Here is a 25,044-nt window from a genome sequence, read left to right on the forward strand (position 1 = left end):
ATGCCTTCCTATTCCTCTTAGATTCTGCCAAAAGTATGACAAAAAAATGTTTTTGTAACACAAAAACACAAATAATAAGGGTCAGTAATTGATTCAGTTGTGTAGCAGATATTTGTCCATATTTGGATGAAATATCCAGTCCAGCAGGAAGTTATATTCTATAGGTTTTATTTCTGGTATATGCCTACGGTTAGGCAGATACAGTAAATTAAACAGCTGGTGCAAGGTCTTCATTTCTTCATGAATCTTACTGTCAGCACAATAAACTGACAGAGTGGTTGGTCTCATCCTTTGAAGGATCTTTTCCCTTGTAAAAATGAGAAATTGCTATGCCTATGGTGATGTCCATTTTATTCGCATGCACCCAGATTAATTTGTGCAAACAGAGCAAATATTCAAAATCTTAGGCATCTCAGACATCTTATTTAAGGAATGATACAGCTTTGATTTAGGATGCTGAGTGTATTTTACATAAAAATATATAAAAAGTAACTTTAAGCTTGAGTCTTATTTACCTTTACAGCGAGCTGCTATCTCAAGATAAATGTAATTGTGTCTTAATAAATATACAAATAGTTAAGAATACAGTCATCAAGTATATAAACAGTTACAGAGTGATATTAGGTACCATCATACAATAAGAGTTTAACTATATTACAGACTATATACACATACTTTTGATAACAAAGCATACTGTTATTTCTGTGCTATGACCCTGTGCTATGAGGCTGCTGCTCTGTCCTTGGTCACATGTCCACCACACAGCCTGGAGCGTTGGTTCTTATGGCATCAGATATGACTTTTGCTCCAGATTGTCCAATGCCGTTTCCCTGCAAGCTACAGAAACACAAACAGAAGCATGTTCAGTACTCATTCCGGAAACCCTGCTCTTTGTCATACTAACACACACAAAATCAAACAAAAGTATGTGCAGAAGAAGAAAAAAAAACTAACTTTATGTATGTCAACTGGTGGTTTCCTTGCAGGGCTGTTGCAATAAATATGGCTCCATCCATACCCAGAGAGTTCTCCTGCAGACTGATGACACAGAGACAAACAATTATTTCTGCTATACAGCAACTACTGTAACTAGGCTAACAGTCATTTGACAACAAACAGGAAGAATAGGGCTTGATCACTGGTTGAGACACAATGTTAGCTCATTGTTAGCAACCTTAGAAGAGGCTGCTGATTTATAATCTGTGATAAAGTTCCTTTAACAAATCTTCAGCAAGAATCTTAATAAAAAAAAACTTACTTCAAAGACTTGAGGCTTCTGTTGCTTTTCAAGGCGTTAGCCAGGGCCTTCGCTCCCTCCATACCTACAGCATTTCCACGCAGACTGAAAAACACCACAGTTGTTGCACATACTGTATATGAAGAGTGAATAATACAGAGGATTCTTCCCCTCAGTTTATTTCACTTCTTTAACCTTAAAATTAGTTCTTCACCAGGAGATTCATAAAGAGCTGAAGCTCCAATTCTGTCCTACCAGCTTGCAGTTCTCAATGCTGTTCTGTCTGAAGCCATTGCATTTTATTTCCTTTATACTTTGGCTAATTACTTACAGACAAAATACATTTTAATTTCAGTTTCAATTAAATTTAACTTTAAAGTGCATTGTCCAGACTCTGTCAGCCTGCAGTCTGCATTTGGGTCCACCTGCTCCGCATTTGCATGACAGGTTGCTGGCATTGTAAAGCTCTAACAAACAAATTCATATCCAAAACAGACACCAATCAAAGTCTACTGGATCAATAAAGCAGACAAATGATTTAAAGACATACAGATTAATAGAAGGAAATGAGCCTCAAGAGGAGCTACTTCAATCCAACAGTCATGTTTGTGTTATTCAACCAAAAGAGGGACTGTTACACAGCTGTGATCCAAAGTAACTACAATCAGCTGTAAATTACTAAGTAAAAAAATTGGCAACACCACAGGGGAACAGGAGTCAACTCATTGGTTTTAAATTGCTTGCTTATTTTATGTGGCGGAAATGTCAAATAACAGGAGTATGTCACAGCAGTGTGACACAGGAGAATAAGAGCTCAGACTCACTCTAATGTTTGCAGGCTTTGGTTGGCCATTAGAGCCCCTGCCATCGCAACCGCACCACTCGTTCCTGCTGAGACCCCCTGGAGACTGAAGAGACAGCACACAAAACACTGAATACACAGGAAAGTAATAGAAAACAACAAATTGTCTCACATATCTCACACATTGTCTGACCTATCGAGAGATTACACATGTAAACTAGTGAGTGGAATGTACCAACTTCTATTCACTGGCTTGACTGAGAAGGAATTTTCTAATTGTAGTACTCTGGGAGGGAAATAATAAGAGTAGCTATTGCTAAAATGTCTTTTTGACATTGATCCATCATTTTGTGTAAGCAGGGTACATTTCTGCTGTCAGCTTTGATCTATTTTAGCTTTAAGACAAAAAAGAGAATAATCAATCACTGGGTACAAATGTAATACTAACCATAATGTATGAAGAGATGTGTTGGTTTTCAGGGCTTCAGCGAGAAAGATGACACCTTCATTCCCAATAGCATTCTCCTGCAGACTGCAGCAAAGGACACACACACACACACACACACACACACACACACACACACACACACACACACACACACACACACACACACACACACACACACACACACACACACACACACACACACACACACACACACACACACACACACACACACAGTAACAATTGTAAATAACAATACAACCCTGCAACTGAAATTCTGAAAACTGCTCAGGGGCTAATAAAACCATGATCAATCAATACAATCCCATAACTGGGAGATCAATTTATTTACAAAGAAAAGTGTATGAGGGAGCAGGGGTGAAACAAAGATTGGTCTTACTCCAGGAGCTGCATTGTGGTGTTGGAGACGAGTGCATGTGCCAGAGCTTTAGTGGCAGAGGACTTGATGAAATTCCACTGCAGACTGAAAAAAGAGACACATAAGGACAGAGAAAAAAAGTGACATATCTTTTTCCACGATTTCCTCTGAAACATATTGTTGATTGTTGGGAGACTTTATACTTTTTTTTTTACTAATAGAACATCTTTACATTGAGGTACTGAATCTTTTACTACTTATAAAATATCTCAATACGTCCTCCATCACTGTTTTTCATTACACAATCACAAACAGTAAAGACATCTTATACTAGGGATCGTATGGTCTAGATTTACTGGTTGTAATCTTCAGCAAGTCAAGGTGAAATTCTACTTTACTATTCTTGTGTAATAAATAGTAATGGCTTTAGTTCCTACGGTAAATTTGTGACATTTTCCTTACAAATGTGTAAAATCTAAAAATACTTTACAATTGCAAAAACTGTTTTCATTGAAAGGCAGAATCTTGAATCAAGATGATCCTGAGTATTATTAGGGGGGTGGATCTGCCTTCTTTATTCTACTCTTGTACCATTGTTGTCATCATCAAGAACAATTTCAAAGCAAGTGAAGCTGATGATGCCTGATCCTACTCGCAGGATCACGTGTATCTATGTGTGCGATTTGCATTTGAATTACAAGCCTCACTTACTGCAAAGAGGTGAGGCCTTGATTACACTTGATTGCGCCCGCTATAGCTTGAACCCCTTCATCGTGCAACAGGTTGGCTGTGAGACTGGGATATACACAGAAACATACACATAGAGTAAGACATAGACAGAATGCTCACTAAAAATACATCAGCACAGGTTGTTATAGGAGAGTGTCAAAGACACATTATTATCTATGTTATTTGAAATTAAAGTCTGTTAATACTTATGCAATATGTCTGCTTTCAAGCTGATAAAACACTTGACTTTGACGTTTGAAAATTCTACTTAATTGGTAAAAGGTGACTACAGCATTACCATCAGATGGAGCGTTGATGACAACTGTGTATGTTACAATGTGAATGTCACCATATTTCTTCACACTTCCTATTGTGATCTCATGGGGTTTGCAGTTTTTTTTTCAATAGCCTTAAGTGACATACCATAGTCTGGAGGAATGACATTTACTGAACAGTTGGATATTTCCATGCCACTGTGGGGGTATTGTGATATGCACAGCTATTAAAGAGCTGACTCACTCAAGGTCCTGGAGAGAGTTGTTCTCATTGAGGGCGTGTGCCATGTTCTTTGCTCCCTCCACCCCAATTGAGTTCTCTCTTAAACTGACAGGATAGAAAAATACAGAAAAATGCAAATAAAAGAACAGAAACTAATTAATTTCCATATTATATTTGACTATTATTTATTGACATGTAGTATGCACCAGTTGAGTCGAGTCACAGTACACAAATATGAAGCTCCCCCCAGCAGCTGTTTAGCATATCTCAGCAAAAACAATGAAAACAGGGGGAAAATAGGTAGGCAGTGACTTCCTGGTTTTCTCACAACGTCATGGTGACACTAAGACTTCAGTGTTTGTTTACAAGTGCTGGTGACCTCTGAACAGAGCCAGGCTGTTTTCCCCCATTGCAGACTTTATGCTACGCTAAAGGTAACTGGCTGCTGGTTGTAGCCTTTGTACTGACATGAGAGTGGTATCTCTTCTCCTCCAACTGTCTGCAAGAAAGCAAATAAGCAAGAAAAGCTTCCGGTTTAATACTCACTTCAAAGAGATGAGGCCCCGGTTCTGCCTTAGTGCTTTGGTTAAGGCTGTCATCCCCTTGTTGCTGATTGAGTTACTCTGAAGTCTGCATAAAGAAAAGGTGAAATGCAGCTGCAATCACTGACTAGCCAACTAGCACAACAAACTACGTCATTGTTTCACAGTATGTGAATCACATTGTAATAAAGCACAATGTTAAATGGCTTTAGAAAGTAATTCACGTGGAGGCTAAAATGGACTCGTGCAAGGAAGGTACTGACTGAAGTGAGAGCAAAGTGTGGTTGACGGTCAAAGCCTCTGCCAGAGCGACTGTTCCTTTGTCCCCGAGCTGGTTACTACAAAGACTGTAGACAAGAATGAAAAATAGTTGTGTGGTGAACAGTACTGCATGTGACCCAGTTACGTGCTAACTGGTGTGCTAATTTAAGATGAAATTTATATTGTATTTACAAATTAAGCAACAATGAACTCTATTAGAGAGCTATTGTAAATCTTAAATGACCATTGTGTAAGATTTGGTAGCATTTAGCAATGAGGTTGCAGATTACAACCAAATGAAATACACTTCACCTCACCCTCCCATTACAAGCATGTAGGAGGACCTACAGTACAGTGCCCCCTCCGTAGAAGGGGACCTGCTTTCTATGTAGATAAAGAGTTCATTTTAAGGTAACTAAAACACAAAGATTGTTATTTACATGGGATTATACACTATTTAAAACATATGTATGAATATTATATTCCATTTCTGCTCCGCTAGATGCCACTAAATCGTACACTCTGGGCCATTAACATAAATTCCTGAAATAAATAAATTACAGAATATAGAAGAAAAATACAATAGCATCAATTACCAACAAGCTAAATGTAAAACAATTGCAATGCATTATTTTGCCAACTAAAAAGTAAAATATTCAATATGACATTTCAATAAAGGATTACATCAGTTTTGTGAGAGTCCGGTTTGTCTTCAGCGCATCTGCAATCCGTTTGGCTCCGACAGCTCCAATCGTGTTCTTCCTTATACTATATTATTAAATGCATGTTAAAAAAATGCACTGATTACTTCTTATCATAAGAATACACACATACTGCATATGCTATCCATAAAGCATGCAACAAACAAAGGTTAAACCCAGATAAAACTCACTTCAGAGACACCAGTTTGCGGTTGCATTGCAGGACTTCTGCGAGGGCCTGAGCACCTTCCTCCTCAATGGCGTTGTTCTGGAAGCTGAGGGGTGGTTAAGGAAATTGAGCAATTATACAACATCAGTGTCTAACGCTGGCATTTTATGTATATAAACCAAAATCTAGAGAAATTATACTCACTTGATTGATACCAGCACTTGGTTCATTTTTAGAGCTTCTGCCAGAAACTTAGCACCTTTTGAGCCAATGTTGTTGTTCCTGAGACTAAATTATAAATAGGTTGTTAAGTCATATAGACTGACATACAATCATAACTGAAACCCTGAGAACAAGTGTATATGCCAGTGAACTATGAAAAGAAAGACCATAACAACTTCAACTGTTTTGTCTTACCTTCTATTTTTTGATTGTTTTGCACAACAACATGAATGCAAATTCCTTGTATGTGTAAACCTACTTGGAAATAATCCTGTTTCTGAATCTGATTCTGATATGAGTGCAGTTTTTGAACTTTTTCTTCTTTTATAATTTCACTATTGATATAAAACTACATGAACTACAAAGTGCTAGACGTATCAAAATGCTCACCAAATGTATGTTTAACATAGTTTACCACAACAGTTGAAACCTCTATCTTCTATAATCTGCCGGTACTATTTACATGAGATTTACTGACATGGTCTCTGACATGTATTTAGTATTAAAAGGCAACAAATAGATCTCACTTGAGAGAAGTTAGCGTCCGGTTCACCAAAAGGGCTCGACTCAAGGCCTTGGCACCTTTGTTGCTGATAGTATTATCCGCTAAACTGAGGGTGTGAATAAAAAATGTTACAATCATATAAATGTTGATGATAATCACATGTATTATCTTCGCTGCACCAATCAGACAACCAAACAATAACCACTCAGTATCTCTTACACCATTGTAATCAACAAGTCTGACACTAAATTGTAATTAAAAATGTTAACAATTCATGTCAGCAATCACACAAGTTAGTTTGATACAGTGGTTCAGAGCTATTAGAGTATAAAATTATGCTTAACCTCAGTAGATTATGGTAAAGAAGCTGAAACATAGGTGTCATCTCACCTTATCTTCTGGATATGGCAGTCTTTAGCACTCAGGAGGCTTCCCAGCAATTCCATTACATCATCTTTGAAGTGATTATTTTCTAACCTGTGGAAGAGATAAAGCGTGTTTCACTTTTCAATATTTGTCCTGTGGTTTTGTTTTATTTGGGGATAGTACTTTTGGGAGAGCTGACCTGAGATGGCCGCAGTACAGCAGCTGTGGGAGCAAACATTTTACTGTTGCATAGTTCAGAGAGGCTGTTAGGTTGATCTGTTCACCGCACTCTGGAGAAACATGCAGCAGGTAGCCCAGCACAACACATTGAGCTCGTGTTAACTTCCCACCCAGAGTACCAAGCCGTAGATCCTCCTCTACACTCCGCAACAGATCTGTGTGTTGCAGCTCCTGTAAACAATAAGCCAGGTTGACTGTACGTAGGGATACCACAGTACCCCCGCTGACCAAGAGGCTTTGTAAAAACCCTGCTGCCCATCCCTTCTGGTTGCCATCATCTTTCCCAATGGCCAATAGCCCTGCGAGAGGTTTCAATACCACTGGGCTCAGCAGACCTGTCAGGAAGCGCACAAACACATCCAGGTGACCATCTTCGGCTTGTTGTGAGTGCTGAAAGGCACTTTTGAAGTGGTTCTGGAAACCAATCTTGGGCCAGGACATGGTGCTCTCTGAGAACAAGTCAAAGATGGCCCTTTTGGAAGAGACATGGTAGAAGGTGGCCGCGAGAAACTCCTGCAGAGTTAAATGAGTGAACCGGAATGTTGGGTATATGACTGACTCCTCCCGAATAAGAAGTCCAGCACCAAGACTACTTTGAGTTAACAGTAGGTCTATCCCATAGGCCCGGAGGTCCTGCTCACTGAAGGTGTACTTGTTTTTGAGGAGTCCATAAAACGCCAGCCGGCCAAGATTCCCCAGCAGTTTGCGATTGCTCCCATGGAGCTGCTCCGTCTTTACGGGCTCCCTGCCTCTTGGTTCACCTACTTCTGCCTTCATGGAACAAAAGTTGGCATAGAGCTCAGTACAAGTCCTGGGAAGGGTCTCTTGGGTTTCACTCTGCATGATGTACATCAATGTATCAGCCACTATCCAGCAAAAACAGGGTATGTAGCACATCACCATTAAGATCTTATGGGACTCCAGGTGTGCCCATATTTTAGTGGCAAAATCCCTCTCGGAGAAGTGGTGGTTTAGGAAGATGTGGACGTCCTTTGGACTGAATCCAGGGATCTCAGTCACCCTGTCAACCAATCCTCCAGGTATGAGTGAGGCCACTCCTGGCCTGGAAGTGACCCACACTGCTACGTCAGGGAGAAGATTCCCTCGGATGATGTTAGTAATTAAGTCATCAATGGACACTTCTTTCTTTGGGTCATTGCAAGATACTGCATCTGAGAAATTTAAAGTGCAGCGGAATTCATCCAAACCATCAAGGATGAGCAGTGTCCGACAGGAGCTGTTCAGGACCAGATTGGGGTCTTTTAAATGAGGAAAAGCCATCTTCACCAGCTTTTCAGCTGAAAGCTTCTCCAGCGAGTTCAGCTCACAAAAGGTGAAAGGCAAGACAAAGCTCACATCTGTACAGATGGCCCCTTGGCTCCACTGTCTGACGAAGTGTCGGACCCAGGTGGTCTTGCCGATACCAGCCACCCCAACTGTGAGGGAGACCCTGGGAGGCATACTGACCCGGGTGAGCGGGTCCAAGAGTTTGGCCAGGCCCAGCTGTCTGAGATGATTTCTTTTCCCTCCACGAGTTGCCCCCACCTGCATCAAGTCATGCTCCTTCTGCTGGAGGTCAGAAAGTCCATCGACCAGAAGTAAGTTTCTGGATGATATGTTCAGTTTGGGACAGCTGCATGAATCTCTGTCTCTGAGCTGCTCATATCGCTGCAATAGCACCTCTTTGTGCTCCTTCACCATGGAATCTACAGAAAAGGAAAATGATGTTAGTCATTGACAGCCATATAAAAAGTGTTGATTTTTTATACACCAAGATTGATATAAAGTGATTTACAATATCTCACACACACACACACACACACACACACACACACACACACACACACACACACACACACACACACACACACACACACACACACACACACACACACACACACACACACACACACACACACACATTTATAGACAATATTAGGAGCAGTTTGGAGCTCCATGTCTTGGTCATGGACACTGACATGCTATTAGGAGGATTCATGAATCAAACTGCCATGCCTGTAATTACTGGACACCTACTGTAAAAACCTCACTAGTCATAGCAATTTATTCTCAACCATTTCTTAGAAAATCTCATTCCAAGTACCTTACCGTGGTTTATGATGAGCTGGGCCACCTGAGAATCTGAACTCTCTATGAAGCCCCGCAGGGCATCAGAGCTTTGAGTGTCCTTGCCAGTGACGATAGTTGTGAGCATGTTGACCTGGTCCTGCAACCGGCCCACTTCCTTGATCTTGGACTCCTCGGCTGAACTCAGCATATCCATCTTCCGCAGGTGGGCTAACATCCCCTCTAGGAAAGAGGCTGTACTGAAGCGTTGCAGCTGGTCTTGATGCTTTTGGACCCAGCTAAGATCTGTGCAGAGAAAAACTCTTATTGTAATGATACATGAGATTATCAAGAGATAATTAATGAGGAAGCTTACTTTATTTTGTGTGGTAATTTTGCCTTTGTGCTATCGTGGAAAGTGCAGAGAGACAGGAAACAGCTAGAGAGATGTGGCCGTGGTGGTTAGATGTGGCATGCATCTTAACCAGCAGACTACTGTGGTGCCCCAAATAAAAACTTAATGATGTAGGAAACATGATGTCATGCAAGTAAAGCAGCTTTTCATCTCTTCTGTTTTTGTCTTTTTTCTTGTTTACACTTTCCAGAGAGAGAGGTGAAGAAAATAATTTGTCGATAACTGGCCACATAACCTCTGGCCACATGCTAGTCACTCTGATTATATGCACCAGAGGACAACTCATTTTTCAATAAAATGTACACTGTTAATACGATCAGGGCTTTTGCTGCTCCCCACTGCTTCACAAATCCATGAATATTCAAAGGCAATTTTAAAATGTATATATATATTTCTTTTTTCTGGTGTTAGGTAATGAAGTTGCACAACACCTGTCATTTGTGTTCTTATTTGTCTTCCCTTTTTTCCTTCCTTACTAGTTACTGTGAATTTCACTTGCAGTGTGGTCAGTCTTCTTCGTTTTCTCATGTATTCTGTAAACCCTAACATGTTTACATATGTTAATCATCACTTATCATCCTGTTTCATTCCCATGTCATTTTTTTTTACCTGTTAAATTGATTTTTAATTACCACATCACAGCCTCAACATGATCAAGTACTAAGAGAATACATTCCTCTAAGAAACAAAGGATGCAGTGACCTTGTTGGAGAAAATGATTCAGAATGTTTTCTCTTGATCCCACAACACAGGGAATAGAGGTGTTATATTGATATATTGATCATATATTTGTGATAGATAACAATCTATGCCAGTGCTCATATTCCACTAAAACCGGCACACACACCCTCACAATCAATCAAGAACATTCACACAAACACTTTTATGATCTATAACTGTGCAGTATGTATCCAACTCTCATGTTTTATATGTGTGGGTAGTTAGTATATGTCAGTAGTTTTGTTATTTATAACTGAACTGAACAAATCCACATTTTTTCCAGGAGTGCGACATGAAGTAATTCAGGGTGAAAGCAGTTAACATATTGTACAAGAGCCTATTTATACTGTAGTTCATCATTTTCCAACAATCTTTTTTTCAAACAATTAACAACAATTGTCTAGAGACAATTTATTCTCTGGTAGAGACCTAAATTTAAAATGCCATCACAGCAATGACAGTTAATCAGTTCCAACTTGCTTTACATTTTATGCAGCAATTACCACAACCAGTAATTATCATTGCGTGAAATGTGTGGTGAGAGCATTAACCCCCAAAAAAGTACTCACGTCCATCCACGGCTTTTCAAATGACAAATTTACTGATCATGATTTCAGACCATGCTGTTTATCTTCAATAATTCCTCAAAAATGGAGAAGGAGGATTTTACACCATTTAGAAAGGATAGAAAAGTGATACATGTTTTACTAACAGTACAATCCAACTAAATCAAACATTTTACTTCAGATCCTTGAATTTAAAGACATACAAACCTGAAAAATGAGTATCCACCAGGAACATTTGTTTCTCTAAGGTGACATCAGTATCTTTAAAATCTCCGTGGGATATTCAGCAAAGCAAGACTCCTCATCCTGTCTGATTAAATTGAAAAGCACTTCTTGACATCCGATGGTATGGCAAATGTCCAGGTAAGTGTTTCCAAAACAATCTCAAATGCATTTCTGGCATCCTCTGTTATTTCTTGAGGCAGATTAAAGTAATTTAAATGTACATATTTTTCACCTGTATTCTTCCTTAGCAGTGTTAGGGTTTCCCCCAGGAAACCGGAGAGCAGACGTGGTGAGCAGCATGTCATAGTTTGTGATTAATAGTAAGTAGGTTAACGGTCCAAACAACAGCTTTACTGTTTAAATGTATAACATATATTGTTTGAAAAAACTGCCCTTGCTCCTTGTTTTACCCTGTTTCATTACAGTCTATACATTCCTGATGATGACTGAGAAGGAGAATTCAAGGGGGGGTGGACAACTGCAAGGAAACTTTGCGTATTAAAACTAATTTTAACATTCTGAAAAAAGCTCCTGTGTCAGCAAGAAAAATCCCCTGTAAAGTTTAAATTAAACTCGTCAGGGAACAGTTATAAGTAGTAAAATATATTCTAACTGATTTGATCTTTGAAAAAGTTGACCATATCAGTTTCCAGTTTTTAATTTTGTGATCTCCACTATCCCTTTTTTTTTTTTTTTTGACTTAGCTGGCCATTTTCATTTTGCTCCAGCTAAACAGGCTTTCAAATCCCCAACAAGGCTCAGTGTCACCAAAATATTCCTCCTCCTGACAACAAAAGAGGAGTCACTATCTACAACTGGAGAGAACAAACACTATCTCAAAGCCTGTCTCTCTCCTGTGGTGTATACACTCACTAAAGCCATGCTTAGTTGTAATGGCAAAAGTTTTTATTCATAACATTTGGATGCCAGTAATTATGAATATCAGCCATGAAATATTTGCTCTCCTTTCTTTTCTTTTTTTAATGATAGTTCCTGTTACAATACTGATGGGGTTCTAATCTCACATCTGTGGTTCAACATTCATGATAAGAACGTATGAATCTGATGTGGGTGAGGTTGATGATAATGTCAGAATACCTGAAAATGAATCACTACTGAGGGATGAACTTCACTACAATAAAACTGAAGATTGTTCTTGTGCTGTTGTTAATTAATATACTTGTCTTTTCTACTGCATGTAAATTCCCTTTAAGGATGCTTTTATGGCCATCATATTATTATTGTTGTATGAGTTTTTTCTTGTTGAAAATTAACAAAAAAATAAAGACTAAAAGGGGAAGGAGAGTTTGGGGAAACAGAGGATATCAGTTTTTGACATTAACCACACCAATACCAGCAGTGTGCGAGAGATGTGACGAATCTTTCTGCAGAAGAGAAAACCCTTACCCTCCATCTCTGCTTGTGAAGAGGCCAAGCACGACATAGACTGAAGATCCACATAGCAGTCGTCCTGCCACGTAATGCGTTTGCTTCGGTCCAGAATAGAATCGTAATGCGTCTTCCTCTCCATGAGAAGGTTTGATATTTTCTGGCCCCAGATGCTCCTGTTTGTGTCTGCACAATATGAAACAGCATTACTCACACAATGTGCAACATCATACTGAGCATGACAGGCTATGACAAACTAGGGTCAAGAAAATTAACTAAGGCCTTAATATCTTACAAAAACCATCCCGTTGTACAGTAATTGGTGCCCCAAGTCATGCATTGCTGATTCTGTATACACATGTTGAAAAGCAACAAATACACTTCAAAATTAGATGGCAGGGAACAGAATTGTTCTAAAGATTTCTTTCACTGAAATGTTACCATCTATTTTTAATCTGACTTCCTTGCCAAACATAGCTTTGAAAAAGGCTAAAAAGTTGTGACTCAGAATAGACATAGATGCCTTATTGAGAGGTTAAAAAAATGCGGGTTTTGTTATCTGACCTGGTTCATCGCTGACGACAGGCCAGTACTTAATTTTCCAATCCTTACAGCAGAGTTCAGTCAATTTTTTCATTTTTTTTTTTTTTACATTTTCATTAATAATTAGGATCTTTAAACATATATTTTGAGTCTTTTGCCAGGCTTTCATCAGACTGTAATGCACTGTTTCCATCCTAAAAACTGTAAAATTAATCTCTTCATAGGCTACAAGGCATAAGCCATAGAGACAACTTTAAGGTTTAAGTTCTCATTGTTTTCAAATTATTTCACAGCTTTGTTTAAAATTCAACCACTGAGCTCCTCACACTTCACACTTCCATTGTCAGAACATATTTTTAAATGCTAAAAACCCCACACATCCTAATTGACATCACATCTATTTTTTGCATCCTCTTCACGTTTTTGTGTTGTTGTTTTTTAATCTTTTGCAAAGCACATTGTATCTCATCTATCTCTATGAAATGTGGAAAACATATAGTTTATTATTATGGGTTGAAGCCAGTGTACATCAGCAACACTGCAGTGAAAGTAATGCAAACATTTGCATTTAAATGTATCTAAACGCTAGGAGACTTCACTTAAACGGGAAATGGCAAATGCCTTCCTGTGTGGTTGTTGCTTGATCACGTAACATCTCACACAGGAAGCACAGACATCAAATGTACTCAATTCAGCACGTCAGGCTTCTGCTGTTAAATGTATTTTTTAGTTGTTTTAATTATCAAAACCACTTCATCACCAACAAACTAATGTTACTGTAGATGTATGAAAGGGAGAGTGTCTGACAGCTGCAACCACATTAAAAGTTGCACATGCTTATTAAGTGCACAAACACAAGTCTGAAAAATGACAGAGTAATGTCATAGCAACAATAAGCAGACACAAAACATATCACAACCACTATTTGCATGATGCAAGTAGACAAGCTTTATACTGTGCAAGGAAAAAGCCAGACAGACCAGTTACAAATTTAACATTTTCTAAATTACAAGGTGCCAGCATTTGTGAAAGACATACATAAATACTGTATGTATATATTGCAAATTACATTTAAAAAAAAAAAAACGTTTTTATCGTTATGGAGCAAAGCAGAATCAAGGCCACATTGGAAGTAAAAATGTATGGCTGGATCAGTTTAAGAAACCTTCTATGGCTGTCAAAGGTTAAAAAAATATAAGATGTGGTGTGCAGCACAAAAAACTCACCATGTGTTTGTTGAAGTTGGTGGTTGGTCGCTGTCAAAGGATGGAAAATGATGCCCACACATACATTTCATATGCGAATGCCACAATTCTCATGAATGCAGGCGCAGAACAATTTCAGAAGTGAATTTGAAGATTCTCTGTGGGACTGAAATCTAGTTGAACACCACTGAGCAAATGAAATGAAACACAAACACACAGCAGGTAGTCATCACCAGTTGCTGCTGCTGCTGCTGCTAGAAACACCGTCTCATACTGCATCTCCTTCCTGTCTGTCTAACTCACTTCCTGTCTTGTGGTTAGCAGGTTTAACAGTGCAAAGAAAGAAAAAAAAAGCTTATGCTTTGCACTCAATGCTGTCCACGGCCTAAAACTTTAACCACACTTCATTCTCTTGTTTAGACAGCTATTCAACTATACCATCCGGTGTTGAACCACACACACGAGAGCTGAGATAAAAGAAACTACGTGATGTTCTGGTGTTACTGCTTGTTAAAGGAAAGCACACAAGAGATTCTCATTGCATATACATGTAAGAAACACTGCAGACAGGTGAGAAAAAGAGCAAAAATTCTCTAAGGTGGCACTGACAGGAAGCCGTACTGTAATACTGTAAGCACACACCCTGAACATATGATTGTAGATACTGCATAGCACTATGACTCTTAAATATCTAAATTAATCATGAAATCTGCACTATTCATATACACCCACGGTCAAAAGAATAGAAAAGCACACTCTAGGGATGACTGACAGAAGATTATGATCATTTGTGAACTATGAAAATGGAAGATATCAGAGAGAGTGGTGAGACAGAGGGACATACATCATGTTGAAAAAGAACTGTGAAACTTATTTGCACATCTGTGGACGTTTTTGTTTTATTTTAAACCTGCTACATGAGCATGACATTGGAATGGAAACAAGGAAGAAAACTTTAAGGCAAACACTTTAAAGAAAGCTCTTTAATCCTGCTTTGAATGCAGATGACATGGAGAGCTGTCTTTCCAGTGTTCTCATGTTGTTCAGTGTGTAAGTACTCAGCTGTAGACCATGAATATTTCACTGATTGTACATACTTTTAGTCCACAGCAATAACATTTGTGAGTTTCCTAAATCTGTGAAGTATACAACTGAGGAAAAGAAAAAGTTCTTCCCAACTCAAATTTAGCCATATCATGATTTTCCTCTTTTTATGATTGTTTTTCCTTGTTGTAATCATTCCTCTTGTTCATACTGACCATTAAAAGATCCCTTCATAATGCACTTTGAATGCATAAGATGTGCTCATTTTGTGCAAAGTTGATTTGAAACTAATATGAGGCTTCAGCTGTCCAAGTTAGTGAAATCAAGTGAACATCTTTACATTTTTGTCTTTTAGGTGGCAAATTCCCTTTCTGTTACTATCCTTTCTCTGAGGCTCACCACGGAAGCGAAAAGAGGGATTTTATACTTTAAAAAACCACGTTTGGAAGATATTCACTTGATTTGACTGAGACCAGTAAAACCTTACACAGATGGAGGACTGTGGATTTTGTTTCCCATTGTAAGTGCGTTTTCATCTCTTAATGACGAGTATCGATAGAAATAATGAGCAAAACCTGTTTCAGTGCTCATATGGCTGTTTTTTTAAGTCTTGAAAAACTGTGAACTTCTCTTAACAAGTGATCATAATGTGAGCTCAGCATTGTGTTGCTTCTTCAGGGCAGATATAACTCAAATTTCATTCAAGAGTCAACACGTGCTTGTCAATATTGCAATTGCCTTCTCCTTCTTTTTGAAGAAAATGTACCATTTTACAAAAAAACCTAAAAAGATATAGAACTTTACAATGAAACTCCAGATATACTGTACATTGACATGACATAACATACTTTCAAGGGGAAAAACATAACATCTGCTCACTTTGAAAGCTAAAAAAGCCTTGATTTTCATTGAGTCTGTTTTACGTCTAGTTTTTCATCTTTACTCAATAGTTTAACTATAAAAGCAGCAACATGTGCTGTAAAATAAATATGATTTCATGGAATTCATTTTGCTTGACAGAGATGTCTTAAGAAATGTCAATACTGTGAAATTAGATCAGAGGATTATCAAGGTAATTAAAGCAAACAAACTGAACTGTGTGCACCTCATCAGATGAGTAAGCTTATATTACAGGGAGCATATCCAAGTATACGTATATGCTTATTTCATGGCACTTTGTGTTGGCAAATTCACGATTACTTTAAATTACACTTCAATTTAGAAACTATCTTCATTTTTTGCTTTGAACCCACCTAGTTTCTGTGTTTCTACAATAAATTATCACTTCAGATTGGTGATAAATGCCCCCTCCCCTGAGAAAACCAACATCATATTCATAGTATTTACACTTATGGCTGCAGCGGACATGGCTGTACTTTCCCTCTAACAAATGAGGAATCAGCTGACCAAGAAAACACACACACATACATCAAGGCACAGCAGAGGTTTCTGAGCCACTAAAAAAAAACACAAATGAAACGTAAAACAGTATCAACATTAAGCAACCTCTCATTTCTAGAAACAAATACTCTTCATTCGAGAACTTACTTTGTCTTCAACATCAGTCTCTCACATCTTTTTCTACATTTCAATCAGGAAAATGTAAACAGTTTGCTTTACGTACAGTAAGCATACAAAAGTGGTTACAGACGCTCATCACAAGTTAGCTAACATTCACATTTAAAAAAAAAAAAAAAAAATCAATCAAGCCCTTTGAGTGACTAGAACTTAAACTTGACTATTACAGCAAGTAGCAGTAAAACAAAGCAGGAAGTTGACCATTTTGATGAATAAATGTAAGCTTGACAAATATTATCTTGATTATAAAGCCTGTTATTAAAACACTGAAGTGCCAGTTGAGAATGTGATGAAGCAAATGTCATTAAATTGAGATAAATTCCTGCATAAATCAAAACCATTTTTCTTTTCAAATTTAAAAAGGCTCTTCCCACAGTTACATAAGCAAGTCAACAAAAATTCCATTAAGGACTTTACTTTTATGTCAAGTATTATAAAAATCGTCCCTTTCATGTTCCTTTTCCTTTAAAAAGTAGTAACCAGCACTGTTCACAGGCAAAGGTTGTACGCTGACCTTTAGAAAAATATGATTTTACCTGGATGTGAAATTACCCATCCCCTCACAGGCTGCCTGATTTCATGTCTTCAAGTGTCACTGGGGCCATGTAATATCTCACACGCCAGATGCAACAGCACTGTTAACAGACGACTCATTTTCATCAGTGATCTTTTAAAGACACGGAGAAGGACACTTGTGGTGACATTCATTTCAAAACAACCACATAATCAGTGAAGTGCAGGTCAAATTAACCTCTGATTACCCTCGTCTCTCTTTCTCTCTCCCTCTCTCTCTCTCTGCTGAAGTCCTCCCACGCACACAAGCACTTACAGATGCAAACACAGTAATTTGAAGCCTGGATTATAGATCTGACAGTCCCTCCGCGTGTTCACTCAGCTCCATGGTGTAATAGTCCAGAGGACGCCTGAGAATAGAAACAACAGCATTAACTAAACACTCAAGCAGTTATTTTCCTGGAAATCTACTGCTTCTTATGTAAGGAGAGCAGGTGTGTTTCTGAATGATTGCTTTTCCATTAAGAGTCCAGCTTCAAAACTGTTCCTCTGCTGTAAAACCAAGTAACAGAGACTGTTTCCCTCCAAATCTACCTCTATTTGTCAGAAACTATTTCTAATATGAGTATTTGACTCAATTAGATAATATGATACATTCAATGCTATTTAATAGCGCTTTAAAAAAAAGGTAGGAAACTGTCAGATGCAAAAAAGGAATAATGTAATTTGCTCAACATGTGCATGAATACAGGCAATAAATGGTGGAGTATTTTCACCGACCTGCTTGGAAAGCCTTTTTCCACAGTTTTATCATGGATTCCCTGATACAGTGTGACTATTTAAATCATTATTTCTGTTTTCTTTAATGATTTTCTGTCACTTATATACTGTTACAATGTCAGATGTTTATGTTAAACATGGTTAAAGTTGTAAAAAACGAAATTGTTCAAAAGTCTTCTTACTAGAAGTAAAAATAGAAGCTTTTCGAATCTTATCTTATCAACCCACTCTCTTGCTCTCCCACCGTAGATTAATAATAACCAGTTTTAGGAGTGCCTCAGCTAAACAGGCAAATCCACTGCCTGTATGATAATAACCTCATCATATATAATTAGACATGATTAAGAGATTAGACATGTCAATATCTCATAATTTGACAACGTGGCAGAAAGTGGAGACCTGTTGCACATATTTATATACTATCCATGGGTTTTCCATACAAGAAAAAGTGGAAGTAAGATGTGAAAGGCGATGGAGAAATCTGTGTTCCCATGATAGACTTCTTCCATCTAACATAATCACCTGAGGAAATATTTCTGTGGATCAGGGACCAAAGAAACAATATTCGTAACAATGGAGCTAAATGAGCATTATCAACTCTCAATTACAAACATTATTTTTATGTAAATCCTATTTGCACAGTCACTGTGTAATAAGAAAAAAGCATTACAAGTCAAAAGATGAAACAAATGTTAATGATCTGGCTTTGTAAGGGTTTTCTGTTGTTATGTGAAGAGGGAGTTTAAAATATCAGTGCAAGCATTTAGCACATAAGAGAGATGAAGGGAATAATAAAAACAAGAGTCCTCACCTCCTCCTGTAGAAATATGTGAACAGAGCAGCTCCTAGTCCCAGCAGCAGCAACACTGCTACTATAAGACCTATCTGTAACCCCAGGGCAGATGCTAGGAGAGAGTCGAATAAAATCTCAGTTACATTTATTGAACGAGTAAATCAGTTTAAGAATACCACAGCAGCCTGAACATCCTGATGAAAGGTTGAAATTGAAACAGATTTTTTGTCCTTTGGATTCTTGAAGCCCTTATAGACATTACATAAAAAGTCTTGTTGTTTGAAAAAGGTGTTTTAAAAAAGACCTTGACAGGATGAAGGACTCCAACGAAAAGGAGGGACGCAGATAACTTGCATATACGGAAATTCAGATTTGATCATCTAAAGGGTTAAATTACAAATTATATGCATGCGTAAAATATGGCCACATTTCATTTTCACTTTGACTCATTTGTTACACGTTTCACCTCAAAACAGCAATAATATTCTACTATCATCTCATGTGATTGTGCATGCTGGCCCTTTGAGACCCAACTAATCAGTTAATAATTTAACAATTTTAATTAAACTTGTTATAACTCAGGATATAATTCCAGATGCGTTATTTAAAACTATACTTGTTATTTATACATTTAAGCCACAGGAGTACCTACTGTAGTACTCCTTGAGAAATCAGTTTTGATTGATTGGGCAAAACCAGTGGTTACCATGGTAACAGCACGTGTGGTTTAATACAAGAGGTCCCATACTTAAGAAACACTACATATAAAGATAATTACAGAATGTAATGGCTATTCACCATAAATAAGTCAGTACATTTCATGTAAAATGGATGGATAGTGACTATAAGTCCTTCCAGGTTATTTTCACTCTGTTGCAGACTAACAACAGTGAGTAGAAAGCAGGTCAGTTTTTAGTCATGTCTACATGCAAATGTTGTTTTCTCCCCATTGAACATTTTTCCAGCCACTGCTCAGTAGTTAAGGTGGAATTTTTGGTGGTTATATTTATGGTAATTATAGCTGACAAATCGAGAGCTACGAGCTCTCAAATAATTCATTATCATTTAGTGCTTCAATGTGATGAATGACAGCTGGAGTCATAAACGTAAGACACTGGTTTAAACTATGGAATTATTTTTTATATTGACATTTTTGCTGCTCTTTGATGTTTTGATGAAAGGACTAAATAGCCATTTTCTCTAAGAAATTACATCTTTGTGATAACTACTATTTTTGAAAAGGAGACAACTGTAATAGATTTGATAGAAATACAATTTTGTTCCCATTTGATTGCCCTTAACATTTTTGAAATTGACATAAATGCTACAAATACACGTCAGCATACATGTTAAATATGCAAAATGTACATATACATGTAAATATGAAAAAATACTATACACTATAAAAACATTAGTTAAAGCCTAATAAAACAAAATAGGATACTTCTTGTTTGAGAACAAATTCATCTATGCAAATAAATTAACATGAAATTCACTGCAAATGTGAATGTAAATACAATCTAATTTACATTTTTGTAACAAAATTTTGCACCTGTGAGAGACTATTGTGTATGTTTTGTTGTATTATATACTTATAATGATGTTATTGTACAACCTGTAGTTTGCTCTACCTTGTTGAAGCATCTTACCATCTATACCTCGAGATACACAGTGACTCTACCTGGGGCGAAGACACACTCTAACTACACGGACTTGCGATACGATCGTAATGATGATAATATGCCACTCTGATCAAAATCCAATTCCTTATCTATTTATCCAGACAACATATCTAGATACAATCTTTAGACCTGCTGTATACTCTTTGACATAATTTGACACATCTGGGAGAAAACTCATTACCAAAGGTTTTTTTTATCTATTTTCCCTTTGAAGTGATAAATAAATATGCTGTGACAGCCAGGTGCTGCATTTTAAGTGTCAAAGGACTATTTGCTAACCTGTGCTGGTGTAACGGTCAGTGGTGGGAGCGGAGCAGACGTCTCCCTGAGCAGGTGAAGTGTTCATGTGGGATGTCTGGATGATGAGGGCCTTCTGATGGTCCGACAGTGCCTGGATGTTCCCCCACACTCGCAGCCACCCGGACACGCAAGAGAAGTTAGCCCCTTGAACACAAACAGACACATATTTCAATTATGATATTTGTGAAAACAGGAAATAGGAGTTGGCTGATTCATGATGTTTATTTACTGGAGTCTATCGCTGAATGATTTCCTTACGTGAGCAGGTGGAAATGGTTGCAGGGGTTGTATTTCTCACTTCCTGTGAGTCGCTATATTATTGCTCTGGTGAAGTGCTGCTTTACTATCAATCTGCTATAATGAGGTTTGTTTTCATAAATAAGATACACCTTCCAACACCACTACACTCCCAGCAACACAGTTCCTTTTCCCTACTTCACTACAACTCCATGGTAACAGTGACCTCTGTCGCTGTATTGATTATCAGGAGTCCAGTTCTTCCAAAGACCATCTGATCGGTTTCTCTGAAATACTATGACTGAACAAACGCTTTTTTCTAGGCTCAGATATGAGGCAATCATCTCTAAGATGAAAAATCTAAATGTTAAAGGTTTCAGTTCATAGTGAGTGAATCTGTCTCACCTTGAAGATATAAGGCAGATATACCACAGTGACACTTCTGCTCCAGGTAGTTGGCCACGTCAGCAACCCTCTTCCCCTGGATTAGACCACTGCAGTCTGAAGCAAAGGGAGATGAAGCTATGAGCAGACCAATAACTAAAATATAACCACTACAGCTTGACAGGAATTGACATTTCTTTAGTCAAAAAAAGTAACAACATTTTTTAAACATTTGGTGACACTAATAAAGCTTCATGCAAAGCTGGAAATGTTTTTGTTGTACACATAGTGGCTTTAAGTATAGGAGCCGCACTTAATTCAGTTTCATCATAAATGCATTTAGCTGTGTTCATTTTAGACTTACCTGCTGACCCCTCCTGCCAGTCATTGGACAGGGGTCCGAGGCAAAGGTCAATTTGACTGGAGAAGGCGGAGCTCGGGCAGACGTTGGTGCTGTGGGGTGTAGGGGAAGAGCTTGTCCAGGAGGAGGGGCTCCTCACTTCACAGCATGAACAACGGCTGAGTGAGACAGGACCATCTTCCACCGACCTGCACATGTAAGCAACAATTAACAATTACAGGTATACAGTAGTACTAAGGAAGATACAGTTAAAAAAACACAGATCTACCAATCAGTTTAACTGCAATAGTTAAGTTGTAACATTACATCACTGGTTTATGATTAAAGTCTTGCTGATTTACATGATTTCCTTTAAATATATGTCTTGTAACTCTATCATTATTCAATGCTGCAATGCTTTTGGGGCCTGTATCATAAACTTTGTCTGAAGAAGCAGAAGTTAGAGTGTCTTTAACTTCTGTACTGTGACATATCCAAGTGAAACAGAATATTTGAGCAGTGAAGAGGAAGAGCAAGAGGGATTTAAATCAAATCCTTCACATTTGATTGGACCAATAAAATAGTGGGTGGGGCTTACAGAGTTGAATCGAGCTACAGATGACTGTTGCTCCCTCATCTGTTAGATCAAGGGAAGGGGAGGAAGAGATGAATAATCCCTAGACGCATTGTTTTGACAAGACACAAAGTTTTTGCTCACTGATATCCAAACACACATCTCTTCCTATCCCTCTCAACATTACTCTGTTAGCTACTATGACTCATAAATGATGAAGTGCAGTTTTTATATGACGGGTGTGCCTGGATGAACTTTGGTAAACACCACTAGAGCAGGATGACTCATCAAACATGTGAAACCGTTTTACAGGAAAAGAAAAGTCAGGGATTTCTGTCTCATACTGATTTTTTGGCATATATTTGGAATTTAACAAGAGATAAATGAACACAGGGACACAGGATTAAAATGGGGAAAATGTGTCATTTATAAGGTTTATTACCAAATTCATAATGCTTTGTCTGATATGGTCGATTTTTTTGTGATTTAATTGGAAATGTTGAAATTTAGTTTTGCTCTGGATACTGGTTAATTGTCTCCAATTAGTAGATGTGGTTATATGAAATGATTCACATCTTTCTACTTCTATCTCAAGTTTTTGTCTTTGCATCACTTTCTTTGTTGATTTAAATGATATATATAAAAGAAAGTGGCTTTTGTGGCCTCCCAGATAATATTGGAATCTATGAAGGGATCAATGGTTGTAATCTCGCTCTTGCATTTTAGATTTAAATTATTTATCTTTAAGTAGTGACGTAACAAATTTCCATTGCTCAATGTTTGTTCAACTGTATAGGGGGCTTTTTACATTATACCCTGCAGTATTAAGGTGATAAGTGTTCCATAGATAGCACATGAAAGGAAGACAAACCTATAATTTGGGCCTGTAACTGATATTTTCTGAAGCTGGGAAGGAACACCTTGTAACCTATCATTTCCAAGGTGCTACTTCTCACTGTGCAGCTATAGACCTATATTCTGATATATGTGCTCATTTAAATTTCTGCAATCATCATCCTGCTGTAAATAGCCTACACTAAACTAATCACTGTCAGAAATCCAGATTTTTTTCCCCAAGAAACTGGTAGATGGAGGTGGTAAGTCTTACTCCTCACACATACACATCTAGATTGTCACTTATTGAACTTTTTATCTCGAACATTATTCACCTGCGAAAAAAACACACTTTTTGCTCGTTTTGACACTGATTCACGCTGCTTTCATTCATTATCACGAAGCACACATTACGCAATGTGTAAACCTGATCAATCACTGTCATCTGCTGAGTTGGGTCTGATAGGTCCTGACTCATTAAATATCTGGCATATGGCGAGTGAACTTCATGAAGGTTTCTACAGTTTTATGTAATTCAAGTGTTGATTTCTTATGTTTATGGAGGCAGCTGACCTGAAAGATATCCTAAAATCCTATGAAAAGATTTCAGTGTAATATGCCTTTTTTACTGCAGGGAAAGCTCAGCTGTATTCCATTTAGTTTCAGTGGTGACGTACACTGTCACACTATAATGACTGAAGCCATTGTTAATATTAGTAGTCATGCCTTTGCTTTTGTTAATATGACAACTCAAATTTTTTGCTGTGAAAAAGACCTCTTAACATGTGACACACTGTCAATAACTGTGATCCTATCAACTACCTGCTGTACTGTTAGAGGCTCTTATAATGTAACACGCTGCTAATTCTGTCTAAACATTGTGTTAAAGTGAGCTAAGTATGATAAAAATGAAAAACCTGAGCATGAAACAAAGGTCCTTAGTTTGCCCCCCTAAATATAATATAATTTTATCTTATATAATATAAAATAAAAGCCTTGAAATGACATTTTCAGCAATCAGATATATATGCATATAAAAGTTTTCTGTGATTCAAGCTGTTGTGTACCTGAGAGCTGGAATCACTTGTCTCCCTCTGGTGGTGGACAGAGAAGACAGCAGCTGTTGGTTGTCACTAAACACCAGTACGTCTCTGAGACTGGAGTTGGTCAGAGCGGTGCCGGCTCTACAGACACTGAACAGGTCATAGCAGAGAACTACTGCTCCTCGTATTGGCACTGTGGAGCCCTCGGGGAAAGTCTGATCTATGCAGTAGAGAGAGGAGGTGAAGCAGCATAGAGGGAGATGGAGAGAGTGGGTACAAAATAAGAAAGAGATGATAGGAAATCTTTCGTTTCATTGTTAACAGTAGTCCACCCTTTGACAACAAGTTCCCCCACTGCCCTCACCTGCTCCAGTGACATTTCCAACAATGTAAAATCCATCCTGGTCAATAGATCCGGTCAAAGGAAGAGCGATTACGGTTCCACTGCGCTCCTGCTGAAACACAGTGAGCACCAGGCCCTGCAGGTCCGTCATGGGGGTTCCATGTAGCTCCACAAATGCCCTCTGCTGGCTGTGATTGGTCCAGTGGGCACTAGCCACCTCACTGATGACCACACCCTCAGGGGCTGGAGGAGGTCGGGGACAGCTGTTCTCCCTCAGAGGGGTGGGCGGAGCCACCTATAGTTATTGATGCATGTTTAAAATGATCTTTGGTATAGGAGTACGTCACAATCTGCATTTAGTAATCGGTTGACC

The 25,044-nt window shown here is 38.2% G+C and overlaps 2 protein-coding genes across 3 annotated transcripts; both read right to left on the bottom strand.

The window, feature by feature from the left end:
• Positions 1–227: 227 nt before the first annotated feature.
• nlrc3 (NLR family, CARD domain containing 3) lies at positions 228–14,456 on the bottom strand. Of its 2 annotated transcripts, XM_062442875.1 has the most exons (19): positions 14,248–14,456; positions 12,497–12,664; positions 9,206–9,469; positions 7,056–8,802; positions 6,881–6,967; positions 6,513–6,596; positions 5,968–6,051; positions 5,786–5,869; positions 5,578–5,661; positions 4,896–4,979; positions 4,637–4,720; positions 4,112–4,195; positions 3,575–3,658; positions 2,885–2,968; positions 2,488–2,571; positions 2,062–2,145; positions 1,259–1,342; positions 955–1,038; positions 228–837 (listed from the first exon to the last, which is right to left on the bottom strand). In XM_062442875.1, exons 2-19 carry the CDS (start codon positions 12,618–12,620, stop codon positions 747–749), a joined length of 3,405 nt encoding a protein of 1,134 aa, XP_062298859.1. In that variant the 5' UTR covers positions 12,621–12,664; positions 14,248–14,456; the 3' UTR covers positions 228–746. The 2 variants fall into 2 exon arrangements, with proteins under 2 accessions (XP_062298859.1, XP_062298860.1); XM_062442876.1 differs by lacking the exons at positions 12,497–12,664; positions 14,248–14,456 and adding an exon at positions 10,010–10,053.
• A 1,533-nt stretch (positions 14,457–15,989) lies between these two features.
• Positions 15,990–24,824, bottom strand: LOC134003485 (uncharacterized). The gene is made up of 7 exons (XM_062442707.1): positions 24,693–24,824; positions 24,353–24,548; positions 21,902–22,086; positions 21,559–21,654; positions 20,896–21,060; positions 18,953–19,046; positions 15,990–17,771 (listed from the first exon to the last, which is right to left on the bottom strand). The coding sequence occupies exons 1-7, from the start codon at positions 24,820–24,822 to the stop codon at positions 17,708–17,710; spliced, it is 930 nt and encodes a 309-aa protein (XP_062298691.1). The 5' UTR covers positions 24,823–24,824; the 3' UTR covers positions 15,990–17,707.
• Positions 24,825–25,044: the final 220 nt, after the last annotated feature.

This window comes from Scomber scombrus, chromosome 21 (assembly GCF_963691925.1).
Source record: "Scomber scombrus chromosome 21, fScoSco1.1, whole genome shotgun sequence".
Classification (NCBI taxonomy): domain Eukaryota; kingdom Metazoa; phylum Chordata; class Actinopteri; order Scombriformes; family Scombridae; genus Scomber; species Scomber scombrus.